Here is an 18,666-nt window from a genome sequence, read left to right on the forward strand (position 1 = left end):
CAACTCATGCATCCACAATTCTAAGCAGGCATTGTCCACAGACTTCCATAAGGGTGAGAAACTTTTAAGTCTGAATTTCTTAGGAAGCCACAAAATTGACCTGCAACATGGCCCTAATAACACTATATTAAAAAACAAAAACATGGCTTTCTGTTTCCGGCCTGTTTTTCCAGCAACCTACTTGTGCAAGCAGGCAGACCAGTGTGTGTGTGTGTGTGTGTGTGTGTGTGTGTGTGTGTACAAAAGGAAGTTGTGCTTTTTAGGGCAAACTATCTGTGTAAGTGTCACGGTTGGTTTTCCTCCCACAGAGTGAGGCAAACCAACAGGCAGTCTATTTCCCCCCAACCCGCCCTGCTGCACAGAGAGGTAGGTTGTGTCTGTCTGTGTGGGAATCGATTGCAGGGGCTGCTTTGCATGCAGGAATTTGCAGGTTTAATGCCTGCTGACACTGCCAGCTAAAACAGACTGAAGAGCAGGTGGTGGGAAAGACCTGGGCCCCTGTTTTGGGAGGTGGGCATCTTCCTAAATTCCTGTATTGTATAGAGATTGGAAGCAGAGCTCATTCATTCAATCCCCAGGCATCTCCCGTGAGAAGGAGAGGGTGAAGGTTCTGCCTCAGAGGCTGTAAATGCCTCTGAATATCAGTTTCTGGGAATCACAAATGGGGAGACTTGCTATTGCACACAACTCCTGCTCTTGGGCTCTGCATCTGTTGGGCCACTGTGAGGACAGGATGGTGGGTGACAGGGGGCATTGGCCTGGCCCAGCTGGCTCTTCTTAAGGAAAGAACACCTCTCTGCTTGAGATCCTAGTAAGCTGCTGCCAGCCAGAGCTAACAGTCCTGGGCTAGATCAATGAATAGTCTGACCTGCTGCCCTAGGCTTAGAGGTCATTTGCACTCCAGCTGCCACCGAACTACAGCACCCATCAGTGACATCTGGAGGGCCAAAGGGCCAGATCAGGGCTGAAATTAGACTTGAAAGAACAATTCTGTTGTAGGCAAGAGGCTCTGTCAAGGGGTGTGCTTTGTAAATGTGCCTAGCCCTCCCCACAACCTGCAGCATCCATGACTGGTGGCTGGCTGGCCTGCCTCTTCAGCAAAAGCAAGGCCACCATCTCCTGAGACAGCCTGTTCCCTTGTCCTATACTTTGCATCCTCAGGAAGATAGCAAGCCACTTCCTGTGTGTTTCAGGCTATTGAAATGGGGGGGGGGGGCGTAGTGGTGAGCGAATGGACCTGTGGAGAGCTTAGCCGGTAGAGCATGAAACTCTTCATCTCAGGGTCGTGGGTTCAACCTTGGACAAAAGATTCCTGCATTGCAGGGGGCTGGATGATTTGACCCTCATGGTCCCTTTCAGCTCGACAGTTCTAGGATTCTAGAGGCCACTTTCTGTGTGTGGCTTTTGATACACTTGATTTTAAAAAATATCTATGATTTAAAAAAGAATCTAACAGCAGAGAACTTAAATCTTTTTGGAAGTCTTGTTCCACCGGTGCTGAAAAGGCAACTGAAATGGTGCCTGCCCAATATCTAACAGGAGGGAGCTTCCAAGAGTTGGGGCCACAAAGGCCTGATTCCTACATTGTGTGGAACTAGGATTCCCAGGGCAGGAGCATCCCAGACCCTGAGATTTCAGGACCCAAACCTGAGACTGAGTGGCCACCCCCGTGATATTACCTGGGGTGGGCGCCGTGCCAGGCGTGCATGAGCACGCAGCTCCTCTCAAGCCCAGCCCAGTTCTATTCTCTCCCAACACTAAGTCCTGGAGAAAGAGGTGAATTGGGAGAGGGGGAAGAGGACACAAACACCCCCCCCCTGCAGGAATCCTTGCAATAATTTGCAGTCAACTCCTGAATGTTGCAAGCTGCGTGCACAGTCACCTTCTTGTGGACTCTCCTTCCTTGGAGGTATTTAAGCAGAGCTTGGGTGGGGGCCTCTTCCAGCCCTGCAATTCTGTGGTGGTTGTGTTCCAATTTGTGTGTAGTTTTCCAATGCACAAGTTAGGAAGGGTTGCCATTAAATGCGAACTGAGGAAGCTTCCTATGTTCTGTGATAGGAATTTTGAGGTCTTAGATATATGTTAAATGTTCATAAGTGTACCAACCAAGCACATATATAGATCAGCACAGGAAGACCGACCTGGAACCATTTTGATTCCCAAACTGTCCCAAACTGACCAAATGTTTTCTCTGCAAGGTCAAAGGAAAATGGAAAAGCCTCCCCATTGTCTTTTCCTTCACAAATCCTGTCCTAAGGGCATGTCTGTGTTTGAAAAGGGTGTGAGCCTGTGACCTGGCCCAGGAACTAAGTATTTATCATTACAAAAGACTGGCCAGGCTCCCCAGGAAATCCAGTCAAGGAACCTGCCAGACAGGAGATAAACAACATTCAAATTTCTGTTTTGGACCGCCTTTTTTGTGATGTAGGTGTGATGTATCTGGTGAAGAAATTCTTAGCAGGCATCAAAATAAATAATAATAATAATAATAATAATAATAATAATAATATTTTATTTATACCCCACCTTCCCCTGCCAAGACCAGGCTTAGGGTGGCTGACATCAGGTATAAAAACAATTGATTAAAATACAACTTAAAAACAGGATTAAAGTACAACTTAAAATGCAGCCTCATTTCAGTGGAAGCCCAGATCAAAAACTGTTTGGGAGGAGAAAACGTCAAATCTTCACCAAGGCCAACTATCCAGACTGGTCCTACGTGGACCAGAAAAAGCCAGGGAAGTCCCCAAATAGGAGTTCCATCACAGAGGGGAAAAGAAAGGGGGGGAGGGGATCGAGTTGATTCCAAACCAAAGGCCAGGCAGAACAACTCTGTCTTACAGGCCCTGCGGAAAGAAATCAGATCCCACAGGGCCCTGGTCTCATGGGACAGAACGTTCCACCAGTGTTGAAAAGGCCCTGGCTCTGGTTGAGGAAACTCAATGAAACAACTCAGTGAAGATGCCTGCCTAAGTATCAATAGGAAAGGAGTTCTGGAGAATAACTTCTACCACACTGAAAGATCCATTTCATGCAGGTGGGGGGGGGGATGTGCAAAAGTAACTTGAATGATGCACATAAATACACAAATAGTTCCAGCGTTAGCTGAAGGTTCAGCATGAAGAATAACCAGAATATAGAAAGGTTTTCAAAGGCTTTAAGGAAGTGTCCTCTGCAGCTTTGGTTTCCCCCTTCTGCCTTATCTTGCTCAAGCAATGGGTTTTGCAAAACCGCTAGTCCACATCCGCTGCTGCAGAGGACAAGATAAGCCTCTGCAGTAAGCTGGGGTGGGGTGGGGTGGTGGTGCAGGAGAGCTGGTTTCGCAAGGGGAAGGTGAGAACATCATTTGCTTGCACATAGTTAAACTATGCAACTCACTCCTGCAGGAGACGGTGATAAAAGAGGATTGGATAAATTGTGGAATTTTGTGACAAAATCGTGGAGGGGTCATGTGATTGGTGCCTGCTGGCCAGGATGGCTCTGCTCTGCTCTGCTTCCATAGTCAGAGGGGGAAATGCTTCTGAATGCCAGGGGCTGGGGGGGGGGGGGGAGCGGCTCTTCCGCTCAGATCCTGCTTGCAGGACAGAATGCCGGACCGAGTGCCATTGGCTTGATCCAGCAGCCAAGGCTCTTCTTATGTTCTTATGGAACCTCCCAGACCAGAGGCAGTCTATCTGGATCCCAGCAGGGGTGGCCTGTGGGGCTGGGGCTCTGGGTGCATTTTTTATGGGGTGCTTAGGTTCACAGCATCAACACCCCAAAGGGGTCTTGTCTCTCCCATAGCCGCAGCCTTGGACCCCAGCGGAAATCAGCTATGGCTCTCTCTCTCTCTCTGCCTTCCCAGCCTGCTGCTTCTGTCTCCAGTTCCAATAACTGCTCCCAAACTCTGGCTTTTGTCCTTCTCACTATTTGCAAGTTTAGTTGCGATTCATGCATTGCAGGTTAGACTAGGTGACTCATGGGGTCCCTTCCAACTCTATGATCCTATGATCTGCCATATTGCACTGAGCCCTCTTTCCTTTGATCTCTTAATGGCCCATCAGGGAGGTAGCCTGGCTTATATTTTAACACATGCTGAATCCAGGGATTAGAGAGGTCTGTCACCTACAAACTCATAACAATAGGTAGGTAGGTAGGTAGGTAGGTAGGTAGGTAGACAGACAGATGCATGTCGCCCCAATCTCTGAGCAGAGAGATATTTCAGGGGTCCCCAGTGCTTACCCAGGGTTGGTTTCCTTCGAATGAGGGACAGTGGAGAGACAGGTGCTGCGTCAGTTTCACAGCAGCGGGACGGTCCCTCTTCAGCCAGCCAGCCTCCGCTGACACTCAGATCACGAAGGCTCTTGCAGGTTGCTGAGCAGCAGGCCAGAGAAGCCCAGAGGGAGATCCCTCCTTCTCACCATAGCTTGCATCTGCTTGGGAGGAGTCCAGAGGCAGAGGGCGGGCGGGGGGGGGGGGGGGCAGATGCCAGTCCCAGCAACGTCTTCCACTGGGGCCGGTGAGCCTAGGTGAACTCTGCTGTGTTTTCCCTTTTCTGAATAAAAAGCTGACTTCACCTTGAGTCTGGCGTCTCCCTTCTCCCCACCCAGCCTTGGAATCCAGCAGAAGTCAAAGCATGGCTCTGTCTCTCTAGCTTCGGCCTGCAGCCTGCTTCCAGTTCAGCTCTCACACAACTGCCCCTGCTTTTGTCCTTCTAGGTACTGGGGGGGGGGGGGGCAAGCCCCTTTATTTGCCCAGAGGGCACCATCACAGGGGTCCTTAGGTGGCAACTGTGACCATTAAGAAGAAACTTGCCTGGCTAGTTCAACAATGGAAATCTGTTAGATTTTCTCTTTGCTGAGGAGGAATTAGAAAGGCATCATGCTGACTAAATCCTCTCACCAAACTAATATATATATATATATACAGTGGTACCTCGGGTTAAGTACTTAATTCGTTCCAGAGGTCCGTACATAACCTGAAACTGTTCTTAACCTGAAGCACCACTTTAGCTAATGGAGCCTCCTGCCGCCGCTCCGCCGGGACACGATTTCTGTTCTCATCCTGAAGCAAAGTTCTTAACCTGAAGCACTATTTCTGGGTTAGCGAAGTCTGCAACCTGAGGTACCACTGTACCTTGGTTTACAAACTTAATCCATTTCGGAAGTCCGTTCTTAAACCAAGGTGCGCTTTCCTTAGTGAGGCCTCCTGCCGCTGGTGCCCTTCCACCATTTGGATTCCGTTCTTAGACCGAGGTAAAGTTCACAAACTGGGACACTATTTCCGGTTTTGTGGAGTTTGTAAACTGAATCGTTCTTAAATTGGACTGTTCTTAAACCGAGGTACCACTGTACACATGCTGCTTCCAAACTTCAGCCTGGCAGGTGCTGGCTGCAAATGATTGCAGAGATGCTCTGGGGGCCTGACCTGCTCTGCCCCCCTCCCCCAAGGTCTCTGGTCTGGGCCATTGTAGGGCTGGGGGGGGGCATCTGCTGGGCAAGATCCCCACTCGCCAGGTCTCCATTATCGTCCAGAGGCTTTGGCCTCAAACCTCATCCCTTCCAATGCCTGACGATGGTGCTGTTTGCCCATCTCTTGCAGACTAAGGCATGTCTCCGGTTTCAAGAGTCCCTCTGATCTTGCTGGTGCTCCTGGGAACATCTGCCAGTGCGCTGGATTGGGCCCTGGAAGGAGAATGGAAAGGATGGAAGGAAGTTCACGCCAAGCAATACCTCAAGGTGAGTTTGCCGTGACAAGATGTCAATTCCCCCGAAGTACTAGCACTGCTGATTATTGCAGAGAGAAATTTCCCTTGGGAAATTCAACTTTTCTTCAAGGGACCTAAAGGCAAAGACACTCTGTGCACATACAAAGTGCCTGGTTACTTATAAAAAAATGTATTTGCTTTGTTGGATTAGACGAAGGTTCCCTCGAAATTCAGCATTTCGTTCTAATGATGGACATCTGGGCCTCAGCCCTTCTGTGCCCCCAGCAGCTGCTATTCAGAGGTAGACGCTCCTGGGCATGGAGAGTCTTAGAATTTGGCATTATATTGGTGGGGATGCCAGGAAACAGGGAATTATGTTCACATGTTGTCAGGGGCTCAGGAGCAGAAGCACAGGGAAGAGGGGAGATGGAGAGCGAAGGGGAAGAATCTGAAGGCAGCGTAGAAGAAGATGACAGTGGCCCGAGAGATTCCATGAGCCTCTCCAGCGAATCGGAAGATTCACAGAAGGGGGCGCCGGTGGCCAGGGCAAGGGGGGTCCCAAGGGGGACACTCCAGAAGCAAGGGGCCAGCGGGGACTCCCAGAGCAGCAGTTGGAGATCAGGACCAGCTTCCCCACCTGAGCATAGTGGGGGGGAAGAGTCCCAGGTATCGGGGATATCGTCTCCCCCAGCAGGGAGAGAAGAGGAGTCAGGGCTGACCACGCCTCCATCGGAGAGTCAGGCAACGGAGGGGAGGTCAGGTCCAGCTAGCATCCCGGAAGAGGGAAGCAGTGACAGAAGCAGTGTAACGGTCAGGAGGAAGGTCACTGGGTTGGCGCGAGAGCCAAGTTCAAAAGTACAGGCGCGCAGGGCAGCAGAGAACGAGGATTGGGAACCGGGTCCTAAAGCCCGCCGGAGACAGGGGGAGGAGTCAGGGGACTCAGCATCAGAAGAGTCCAGAAAGGGGAATGCCCCAGCGGACAGGAGGACCCAGAGGAGAAGAGAGCAGAGGAAGAGGTGGAGCAGGGCGAGAATCTTAAACTGGTGTCAGGGGGGAGGAGATTCAGACGGAACTTCGGCGGTCTAAGGTTTAAGACGTAGAGCTGCGCGCTACGGCTTTGGAATGGAAACTGAACTTCAATAAAGACTTTTGTATATAACGACGACCTGGCGTTGGTCCTCTGTGAGCTGGGACCTTGGGCAGCTCTGACACATGTGATGGGGGTGTAAATATGTAAAAAATAGTAATAATGGCAAAGGGTGTTTAAGGAGAAATTACAGGGTTAATGATGACCCAAAGTCCAGAGGTAGCACTATTATCAATTTACGATGGGGCTAGGAAGGACTTGCTCACAAATTTTTTGACAGCCACACAAATCATTATAGCTGGGAAGTGGAAGGGGCAAGGAGAATATAAAATGGAAGAATGGTACAAAGAGCTTTGGGATATAGCTATTAATGACAAGTTGACATGTAACATTAGGGTAAGACAGGGAGCAATGATTTTGCAAAGATATGGAGGGTGGTTTTGGAGTTTGTATTATTAAAACAGAAAAGGGTTGGACCATCACAGGAGGTGTTGAGATTTTGGGAAGCTGAACAGGAATTGTGGAGTGGTCTCAGTGGAGGGGGCACATTTTTATTCTTATTTATGTATGATTAGTTGTATGATTTTTATTACATTCATAATAAACAATATTTTTTAAAAAAAGAAAGAAATTCATATCAAATCATTCCCGTGGTGGATTTTCATCATTCCAGCGTTGCTTTACTCAGGGAGAAGAAGATGGCCATCAGAGGAGGGAACCTGAAGCGTGGCCAGAATCCCTGAAGTGTGTGGTCACACGCTCACCAGCCATGCTGCCCAGGGGTTAAGTCTCATCATCCTGACTCAGGATTGCCACTCAAAACCATTCAGAGAACAATGTCCAACTGGTTTCAGTGTACAGGGATACTGGGAGAGACAAAGGAGGGTATTTGACTTGGCCTGGGGAGTCGGAGGTTATGGCTTACCCAGTGATAGGAATGTAGAATATCTCTGATTGACATGGCATCAGTTTTCAGCCCAAATGCCACTCCTAGTTCATGACATGTTTATGACATATGTGTGACATCAAGGTGTTATGGGTAATCTAGGGAAACTTTTAAAAGAGTACCCCTTGTTTAAAAGAGTACCCCTCCCTGCATCTTCTGTGTTGAAGTTTGGAGTCTTGCTGCAACAATAAAGATCCGGCCTCCTGGCTGCTGGTTTGCTTCAATTTCTTGACTACAGTCTTGTTTAACCTTCCAGCCTAAGTCTGCGGAACTCATTGCTGCTAGACAGAAACACAGGAACAGAATAGAGAGAGAGAATGAAGAGAGAATGAATAAGACTCCTTCTGGCCTGTCCAAACAGGGTATCATTGAGATAAGATAACAGGGCTGATCTCAATCCCACTCAGTCCAGCTGCTCCCAGCTCCTCTGAAAAACCTTCCAGATGAGAATCTTCTGCTTGTTTCTTAGCAGAATGGAGATGTACTGGCCATGTTCTGGCATGTTTCAGCTTCCAGCTTGGAATACACGCAATATACTATAAAACTTCTGTTATTTGAAGTGATTTCTGTCCCTCAGAAATGCCATTTAGATTTAATACTTGGCACACATACATCCCCATTTTTAAAGTTGGATTTTCCATAGCATCAATTTATTGTGGGAGAATTGATCAAATTTATTTTTACTAGTCATCATGCTCCATAATTTCCTGACTGACTTAATTCTGTCAGGTGGATTTTGAATTATAACATATTTTGATCCCAGTGCTGTCCATGCAACTAATGGGGTTATATCTGCATATTCAAGGGACACCCAACCCAGAAAAACATTGTTGGAATTTACTTTCCAACATCTAACATTTGGTAGTAAATAAACTTGATGGTACAGTTCTAGATTTGGGATGCCAAATCCTCCTTTTTTGTTGGTAACTTGCATTCTTTAGTAAGGATATTCTTGGAGTTTCCTAATTTCCTAATTAAGGAGTTCATTTTACATAAATATTTACTAGATAAATGAACTGGAATTCCTCTCAAAATGTAGATCATTCTGGGAATATCGTTCATCTTGAGAGCGTGTTCTGTATTACAAATCAAGCATTGCTAGGAGGTGTTTCTTTCTGTTTTCTAGTGTATTTCTTACCAAGAAAAAAGTCAGTGTGGCATGAGGAAATTTTGGTGTGGCCAGAGAAAAAAGCTTGAGAACCACTGATCCGTAATTGAGCTTCCCATTGCAGGAGGAAGAGGCCTTTCGTCGGGCCGTCTGGGAGAAGAACCTGCGGAGGATTGAGCAGCATAACCAGGAGGGGAAGAGCTTCCAGCTGGCAATGAACCACCTGGGCGATTTGGTAACTGGAACTCTCTTGCCTTGCCCTTGTTGAGCTGGCATTTGTGAGCCTTTTCTTTGGGGGAACGCAGGTCTTGGGAATGGCTGCAGTCCAGCTGCTGGGAGTGGAGAGGGAGGATGCCGGTTTTGCCCTGGGATGCAGCCTCAGGAGTAGCTTGGCAGGGGTGGGCATTCTGAAAATCTGGAAGTAAGAGCACAGCAACTATGGTTTCCTCCCGCAGACGGACGAAGAGTTTAACAAGATGCTCAGCAGCTTCCGTTCTGACTTGGCCGACCAACCCAGTAAGAAGGTTGCCTTGTTCCAAGAATCAGCCAGCCTGGAGACCCCCAAGGAAGTTGACTGGCGCACCAAAGGTTATGTCACCCCAGTCAAGAACCAGGTGAGCCCAGAACCACCTGGGGAGACTTAATGGCCAAGCTCAGGATTCCTGGAGGGGCCTTTTTAAACATCTCTCTGTTGGAGCAGGCCAATGGCTCGTCTAGTCCAGCATCCGGTTCCCACAGGGCAAGAGCACTCTGCCCACTTGTGATACCCAGCACCTGGCTTTCCGAGGTGGACTGCCCCTGGCCATTGAGGTTCTGCACATGGAGAACACCATTGGGTTAGACAAAAGGAGGTCCATCTAGCCCAGCATCCTGTTCTCACAGGACTCAACCTGATGGCCCAACAGGAAACCTGCAAGCAGGACCCAGATACAAGAGCAGGGCCATCCTGGCTAGAAGCCACCCTGACCTTCTCCTCCACATATCTGGCCAGCCCTCTTTTAAAGCCATCCAAGTTGGTGGCCCTCGCTGCCTCCCTTGGGAGGGAGCTCCGCCCTTTAAAATGCCCTTCTGAAGGGCTTTGCTCCCTCTGTCCTGAATCTTCCAACATCTTCTAGTGTTATGGGACTTTTTGCTTTCTCATAGAATTGCAGAATTGGAAGGGACCCTCGGGGTCCAACCCCCTGCAAAAAGCTGGCAGGTGGCCATCCAACCTCTGCTCAGAAACCTCCAAGGAAGGAGAGGCCACCACCTTCCTAGGTAGTCCATTTTCCACTCTCAAAGAGCTCTTTCTGTCAGAAAGTTCTTCCTGATCTTTACCGTATTTTTCGCTCTATAAGACGCACTTTTTCACTCCTAAAAAGTAAGGGGCAATGCGTGTGCGTCTTATGGAGCGGATGCAGGCTGCGCGGCTATCCCAGAAGCCAAATCCCTCTTGCTGTTCTGGCTTCTGGGATTCAGAATATTTTTTTTCTTGTTTTCCTCCTCCAAAAACTAGGTGCGTCCTATGGTCTGGTGCGTCTTTTAGAGCGAAAAATACGGTAGTTGGAGTCTCCTTTTTTGTAACTTGAAGCCATTGGTTTGGGTCCTACCCTCCAGAGCAGGAGATAATAAGCTTGTTCCCTCATCCATGTGAGAGCCCTTGAGATGTTGGAAGATGGCTCTCATATCTCCTCAGTCTCCTCTTCTCTTGGCTAAACATACCCAACTCCTTCAACCTTTCTACATATGGCCTGGTTTCCAGGCCCTCCTCTGCACATGTTCCAGCTGCCCAATATCCTTCTTAAATTGTGGCTCCCAGAACGGGACCCAGGACCCAGGTGGGGTCTACCCCCACACCATGCATGTTTGATTTACTTCTGCCTCACCACCTCTTGCTGTTCCCACAGGGCCACTGCGGATCCTGCTGGGCATTCAGTGCCACCGGAGCACTTGAAGGGCTGCGCTTCAACAGGACAGGGAAGTTGATCCCGCTAAGTGAACAGAACCTCATTGATTGTTCCTGGAAGCTGGGCAACCAGGGGTGCCACGGAGGGTACATCACCCGGGCCTTCGAGTATGTGCGGGAAAACGGAGGCATAAACTCAGAGACCAGCTACCCCTACTTGGAGAAAGTAAGACGGAAGGAGGAATCAGTGCACATGCCTCGCTGATCTGGGCCACACACATGGGCATAATTGTGCGGTCAAGCACAGACCTTTGCCACCTTCACATTACTTCTAATTCATAGTCTGCCCTATTGCATATGTTTATATTTTGCAGCTTGAAGCAATAGGGTGAATAAAAACGGACTCCTCTGGGAAAAATAATTGTCCAGACCCATATATTGTCCAGACTCAAAAGCTTTACTCACAGAACTTTCTTCAATTACTCCTAATATCGTTTTTATAAGAAGCTGAACCTATGCTGGATGTGCACATGATATTATACAACTATCTGAATGTAACACTGATTGTTTGATGTTCTGTTTTGAAGAAAGTTCTGTTTGGACCAAAAATCAGAGGTCTGTCTCTCCCCGTAGCTTCCATTAGCCCGCTGTTGTTTTCTCTCCAGGAGAGACCTCATTATCACATCCTTTGTTCTCTGTGGCTTCCAGAGAAACACTCAGAGGCAACTCCCTTCAAAATGGCAGTTTGCAATTTAATAACCCTCACACATGATCTAAAGTTAAACACGATATGAGAGAGCAGAGAACACCCTAAATTGATTATCAACCCATTTATTTTATTTTTTCAATTTTTGTTTATGATTTCCATTTTTCACATGAAACAAGAACCTCCCCTTTCATGGTTCATTTTGCTACTTTCTTTACGTTCTTTTCCACTACATATTTTAGTTTCCCCCTATATCTTATTTTTTCTCAACTTTATATCTCAATATTTCTTACTGCTTTTACTGTTAACTTTTTGACATGCTTTCAATATGTTTCCAAATAATCTATAAAACATTTACAGCCATCTTTGAATACTTTTTTTTTTTATCCTGACCCTTATTCTATTTGTCAATCTTGCCATTTCTGTATATTCTATTAACTTTGTCTGCCATTTCTCCTTTGTTGGTATCTTCCCTCCACTTCTGAGCATACGCCATGCACAGACCCCCTTCATGATGCTCAGAGGGATCTGCTTTGCTTTATTATAGCCCAATGGGATTTTCTAATTTTCAGCAGCACACATAGAAGCACATACAGAGTTATTTTCTATTTCAATGTTAATTAAACAAATAATAATAATAATAATAATACTTAACACGCCCTTCACAGGTGGAAAACACAATTAGGAGATAAGGGAGAGAAGGGATCCTTTTGCTAGACCTCTGGTCCATCTAAGAAGAAATCACTCTCTTAGTGTGGCAGCACTTTGGAACTCCCTGCTGATTGACATCTGGCAAGTGCCTTCACTGTGCTCCTCTCTGGACCGCTGGCACCCGCCCTCGTGCTGCACAGCCAAGGAGTGGTGCCTCGGCTCTCCGCCACCCTCCTCCTCGGCCTGCTGCAGCTGCAGCTCCAGGGCTGATGGGATGCTGGCAAGCCTGCCAGGGAGCGCCACCGCTGCTCCCACTGGGAGCTCACTGAGCTGAAAGGGCGAATGTGCTCCCCTCAGGCGTGCAGAGAAGTCCACCTGTTGCCCTCTGCACGACACCCACAAGGGGGTCAACCCTTGCCTTGCCCTAGGCGCTGTCAACACAGGTTACACCACTGGGACCAGCGCAGGAAGGAAATGCATAAGCCCACACCAAATTTTACACCTAGTTTGGAAGCAGCAAACTGCTCAGTAAAGTCCGCTTCTCGTGGATCCTTCATGGCCTTGCAAAGTCTGCACTGCAGCCCTTCCTCTGAGGAGGGCAGATTGAAATGTTTCCCTTTTTGGTGGAGCTCAGTTTCCAAATTGAGTTTCTGTCATTCATAGAATTGTAGAGTTGGGAGGGACCCCCGGGGTCCACTAGTCCAACCCTCTGCCGACAGCCCTACGGGGGTGGGCTTGGACCACCAGCCTTCTGACTAACAGGCAGGCGCCCTGAGCCCTGGAAGCCCTGGGGGCTCTTCTGAGCTGCAAATGCAGCCCTGGGGAATCTGCCCCAGCCACTCTCCTCACTCGCCCTGCTCTGCAGCCGCCTCCAGGTGATTGTCGCTTCTCTGCAGGATGGATCCACGTGCAGTTACAACTCGCAAGACCGCGCAGCCAACTGCACATCCGTCATGGTGGTCCCAGTGGGGAACGAGGTGGCCCTGGAGCAGGCTGTGGCAACCATTGGGCCGGTTTCAGTGGCTGTAGACAGCAGGAGCTTCTACTTCCATTTCTACAAGTCAGGTGAGGGGCCAAACGTTCAGAGAGGGAGGCAGCCTCTGGTCTGATTTTGGTGGCAGCTATATTGCCATTATTAATATTGCGCAGAATGAAGCAATTGGATGCATAAAACCGGACTCCTTTTGGAATAAAAATTGTCCAGATCCATAAATACAATTCAAAGCTTTAAACAGGTACAAAACAATCAGCAATACATCCAGAAAGTTGTATAAAGCATTTGCATCAAGGATAGTCTCTTCTTAAACTATGACCAGAGCAAAAATCCACGCTGTGTCTCTGTGCAGCTCCTGGAGGTGCAACTTATCACATCCTCCTCTCACTGTGTTTGGGTACAAAAGACCAAGCCAGCTCCTTCCAGAATGATGAATTGGCAATTGAATACATTAACTGCATCATCTAAGGTTAAACTCCCATGTGAAAGCTAGCAGAGAATATGAACAGTAAATTATTGACTCAGTTAGATAGATACAATGGGATTTTCCAATGTTAAACCCTTAGCAACATAATAGATTCAGGTAGGTATCCGTGTTGGTCTGATGCAGTCAAAATAAATTAAAAAATTATCCAGTAGCACATTAGAGACCAACTAAGTTTGTTCTGGGTATAAGCTTTTGTGCACTCTCTATTTCAGTGTGCAATTATACAATTATACTTAACAAGCTAAGGGATAATAGGCAACTCCTGGACACAGATGGCTAATTTGTGGGCCTTATCTAAGGTGGGCTGCAGCAGCAGTGCCAGACACTGTAGTCCATGCAGCGGTGAGCTTGAGGTTGGACTACTGCAATGTTCAGCACGTGGGGCTGCCCTTTGCACCGGTTTCGAAGCTCTGGCAGGTGCAGAACGCAGTGACCAGACTGTTGATGGGGACATCTGGCCAAGGACGAGAGACACCTTTGTTAAAAATATTTGTACCGGCTGCCCAACCCCAGCCAAGTCATGTTTAAAGTCCTTGCATTGATTTACAAATCTCTGAACAACTTAGGTCCAGGCTGCCTCAGGGATCACCTGAAGCCTTTTTTCCCAGCTCAGTTACTGAGATCACCTGCAGGAGCATTGTAGGGTCGTTCCCCAACTCAGGCTCACCTGACAGCAACAAGAATCAGAACCCTATCCTGTGACCTTATCCTGTGGAACTCTCTGCCACTAGCAAGCCAGCAGGCACCACATGTGCCGACTTTTAAACACCTGCTGAAAACTTTTCCACACCAGGCCTAAGCAGAGAAGGAAGAATGCATCTTCCCACAATAGTTAGCTGATTTCTGATTTAAACTTTTAATATGGTTTTGCACTATATGTTTTTATGTACTAGTACTGTAAAGAACACACACACACATAATATTTTTATGTTGCACTGGATGTGCTTGGCTTAAAGGCCTGTTCTGTGCCTGAAAACTTCGGAAATTGGACCCTCCACATGCTAAAAACCAGGATCTTTATATCAAGTTGGATGGTTGGGGAAGTTTGTGCAATTATAGAGGTAGCCCATCTATGAGGCAGAGGATGCTGCCGTTGCTCCATCTAGCTCAGTAATGTCTACACTGGCTGGCAGCAGCTCTCTGGAGTTTCAGGCCGAGAGGGTCTATCTCTCCCAGCCCCACCTGGAAATGCCGTCAGGGATTGAGCTGATGTGGTAAAGGCTCTACCACTGAGCTACACTCCTTCCCTTGTTAATAAAGTAAGATTCTAGTCCTCATGGGCCTGATTTAAAGAGGAAGCTGTATTATGGAAAGTCAGGCCATTGGTCTATAACATGGGTAGGCAACCTAAGGCCCGGGGGCCAGGTCCAGCCCAATTGCCTTCTCAATCCAGCCCATGGACAGTCCGGGAATCAGCATGTTTTTACATGAGTAGAATGTGTCCTTTTATTGAAAATGCTTCTCTGGGTTATTTGTGGGGCATAGGAATTCGTTCTTTTTTCTTCCAAAATATAACACCCCCCCCCCAAGGTCTGAGGGACAGTGGACCAGCCCCCTGCTGGAAAAGTTTGCTGACCCCTGGTCTATAATATATACCTCAGGACTATAATATATACCTCAGGACTGTCCACACGTCTACCTGTGTGCCACGGAAAGTGTGGTCCGAGTGCTCTCCCCCTTGCCCTGCTCCTTTCCGAGGGAAAACTGGCTCTTTTGGTAATCAATTGGAACAAATGGCAAACCAGGGAAAACCCAAACTGGCTATTGAGCGCTAAAGAGCAGTTTTCTTTGGGATGGCAGGACAAGCCCTGACTTTCTACAGCTCTTCCTTCTCCATACCCCTTCCCTCTTTGTGCATTGCCCCTTCAAAGATCCTGGTGCTCTTAAAAAAATAGAACTTGGAATTTATTTACTTTTTAAAACCCAAAAAGCTTCCCATTGGAAAGTCATACTTGACACACAAGGTAGATAACTAGATTTCAGAGTGATGGTGGTGTTGGAGTGTTTGTGCAGCCGGCTATGGTCTACTCTGAGTGGTCCCAGTTGGTCATTGTTATTTTATTTGTTTATTAAATTTGTATTTATGTTAAATATGTCCCCTACATTCATATCGGAGGATCTGCTGCAAGCCAGGCTCACACTGGATGAAGCCCCCTTGGGCACGCCTTCCTCCCTGCTTTGCCCCGTTCTGATCCTGCCTCACTCCGGGTCTCTTCTCCTGCCAGGGGTGTTTGACAGCTCCTCGTGTACCCAGCTGGTGAGCCACGCCATGCTGGCTGTTGGTTATGGGACGCTCCGGGACGGTGGGAACAACACGGCTTATTGGATCCTAAAGAACAGGTGACCAAAGGGGTATTTGAGCCGGGGCAGGGATGGTCGGGAAAAGCTCAGAAGAACATAAGAGAAGCTCTTCTGCAAGGGCTGGCCCACCCATGAGGTGAGGTGCGGGAACCGCCTCAGGCTGCAAGATCCATGGGGCAGCAGCCTCCATAGCGGCCCCTTGGCAATGGGAAGCTCGTCTCCTCCCACCCTTGGTGGTGGGACACCATTGAGTGATTGTCTCAGGTGCCCAAATGTCTTGGACCATCTAGGTCATTGCGCCATCTAGTCCAGCCTCCTGTTCTCACAGTGGCCAACCAGATGCCCCCAAGTCTGGGAGCAGGATTTGGGCACAAGAGCAGCCCTCTTCTCCTCCCATGGTCGCCAGCAACCACATGTCTGAAACAGTACAGGAAAATAGTCCTGAAGCCATTTTGACTCCCCAAATTGACCTCAAATATTTCTCTGAAAGGAAGGAAATGGAAAAGCCTCCCCATTGTCTCTTTGCTCACAAATCCTGTCTTAAGGGCATATTTGTGCATGAATAGGGTGAGCCTTCAGGAACTAAAGTATTTGCCATTACCAAAGAATGGCCAGGCTGCCCGGCAATGTAATCAGGGACCATTAACAGGTATCCTGACAGATAGGATGTCTGCTGGAGACCATCTCCTGTGATGTATGTCTGCTGGAGACCACCTCCTTCTGTGATGTATGTCCTGGGGGGGGGGTCTTGGGCTACAGGGTGGGCAATTTCAAAAGTCTACATAAGGGCTTGCACCCCATTGTTCTGGGTTCCTCCTCCCTGCTGTGTGGGGGAGTGGGGACCCTGTTGCAACAGTTTCATACAGTGGTACCTCGGGTTACAGATGCTTCAGGTTATGCGATTTCAGGTTGCACACCATGCCGAACCCGGAAGTACCAGAACGGGTTACTTCCAGGTTTCGGCGCTCACGCATACATGCATGCGCAAAAGCGTCGAATCACGACCCGCACATGTGGTTTAGACCACAGCGCCACCCGTGTCCTAAAATTATATTAGAAAGCAATTATATTACTAATTATATTCGGTCTTTATTAGAATGGGATACAAAAGACGAAATGGTTAAATCAAGAATATACACTGGGCTAAAGATCTGGGACATAATATGGAAATAAGTGCATGAGAAAAGCTGTGGAAAGTAAATATGAAATATACTGCTTTAAAAGTAAATTACATGAAAATTACATGTATTGCTTAAGTGATATACTTAACACCTAACCAATTATCTAAAATGTATAAGAATATTCCTAACAATTGCTGGAATGGATGGATCTTTTTTTCATATGTGGTAGAATTGCAAGAAAGCGAGGGAATTTTGGGAAATGAAACATGATGAAATAAAAAAGATATCCAAAATGCCCAAAGCGTTTTTGTTAGGGATTATAGGGGGAGAAATCCCCCCAAAAAATATTAATGTTGTTTATGTAACAACAGCGGCTAGGATTTTATGTGTGCAGAAATGGAAGGAAGAAGAAGTTCCCACCAAGGAAGAATGGAAAAGTAAGATAATAGACTTTGCAGAACTCTCAAAATTAACAGCAAAATTAAGAGAATCTAATGACGAGTGTTTTATGGACGAATGGATGCCTTTTTTGGACTATTTAAAGAAATATTATAGTATGATGAGCTTGTGAGGAGGATTTGAGATATGAGCAACAGAAATAATTACAGTATAATACTGTGGTTATGATTTAATAGAAGAGAGAGTGTAGCAGAAGGAGAAAAACAACAACTCCATGGAAAACTGGGAAGCAGATAAAAAAACCAAGAAAAGATGAAATTGTGTTTTGATTGTATATGCTAAACATCTGGAAACTTAACAAAATGTAATTTTTAAAAAGAGATTTCACCCCCTTAAAAATATAAAGCGGTATGGAAATGAAAATACTACTGTTACTACTACTGACAATATACAGTTATGATGGTGATAATGGCTTTGAGGGTTTGGGGGGCTTTTTTTTTACAATCAAGTGGTATATAAATTGCATGAAATAAAATAATGTACTGACCGCTCCTTTCTCTCTCTTTCTCTGTCAGCTGGTCTGAGAAATGGGGAGAGCAAGGCTACATGCGATTGGTCAAGGGCACTGGCAATCACTGTGGCATAGCCAATCAAGCCAGCTACCCCGCCCTGTAAGCTTCTCAAGAGCCAGGATCCCACCCCTCCCGACCTGCCCCACCTGAACCTGTTGCACAGCTATGAATCCTCAGTTGTTGAACATGCAATTTCACGTTCTCTGAGAGAAGCTGAAATTGCAAAGGAAATCATGTACAGTGGTACCTCGGGTTAAGTACTTAATTCGTTCCGGAGGTCCGTTCTTAACCTGAAACTGTTCTTAACCTGAGGTACCACTTTAGCTAATGGGGCCTCCCGCTGCTGCCGCGACGCAGAAGCACGATTTCTGTTCTCATCCTGAAGCAAAGTTCTTAACCTGAAGCACTATTTCTGGGTTAGCGGAGTCTGTAACCTGAAGCGTATGTAACCCGAGGTACCACTGTACTATTATTAGCTGCTGGGCTTCCTGACTCTGCCCTGTTCCTTAGTTGTTGTTGTTGTTTTAAATGTTGTTGTTTTAAATATAATTCTGATGCACACTTTATCCTTGTATTGCTTTCCATTTGGCAGCGGCAACCTGCATTTTCTTGCCTTATTAAATAAATGTGGAATTCTGAAATGCCTGTTGTTGCCGGAAACTGTGATGAACTTCTTGGGGAAAGTGTCAAATGATTATTTTAATAACTCGGTCGGTTGAGCAT

The 18,666-nt window shown here is 47.2% G+C and overlaps 1 protein-coding gene across 2 annotated transcripts; it reads left to right on the forward strand.

The window, feature by feature from the left end:
- Positions 1-235: 235 nt before the first annotated feature.
- Positions 236-18,584, forward strand: LOC307207123 (cathepsin L2-like). 2 transcript variants are annotated; one of them, XM_079960870.1, is made up of 8 exons: positions 236-366; positions 5,581-5,717; positions 8,952-9,062; positions 9,283-9,441; positions 10,714-10,938; positions 12,966-13,134; positions 15,776-15,890; positions 17,947-18,584. In XM_079960870.1, the coding sequence occupies exons 2-8, from the start codon at positions 5,589-5,591 to the stop codon at positions 18,044-18,046; spliced, it is 1,008 nt and encodes a 335-aa protein (XP_079816996.1). In that variant the 5' UTR covers positions 236-366; positions 5,581-5,588; the 3' UTR covers positions 18,047-18,584. The 2 variants fall into 2 exon arrangements, with proteins under 2 accessions (XP_079816996.1, XP_079816997.1); XM_079960871.1 differs by lacking the exon at positions 236-366 and adding an exon at positions 3,304-3,333.
- The last annotated feature ends 82 nt before the right edge of the window (positions 18,585-18,666 follow it).

Source organism: Podarcis cretensis (assembly GCF_951804945.1).
Source record: "Podarcis cretensis genome assembly, chromosome: 18".
Taxonomy (NCBI): domain Eukaryota; kingdom Metazoa; phylum Chordata; class Lepidosauria; order Squamata; family Lacertidae; genus Podarcis; species Podarcis cretensis.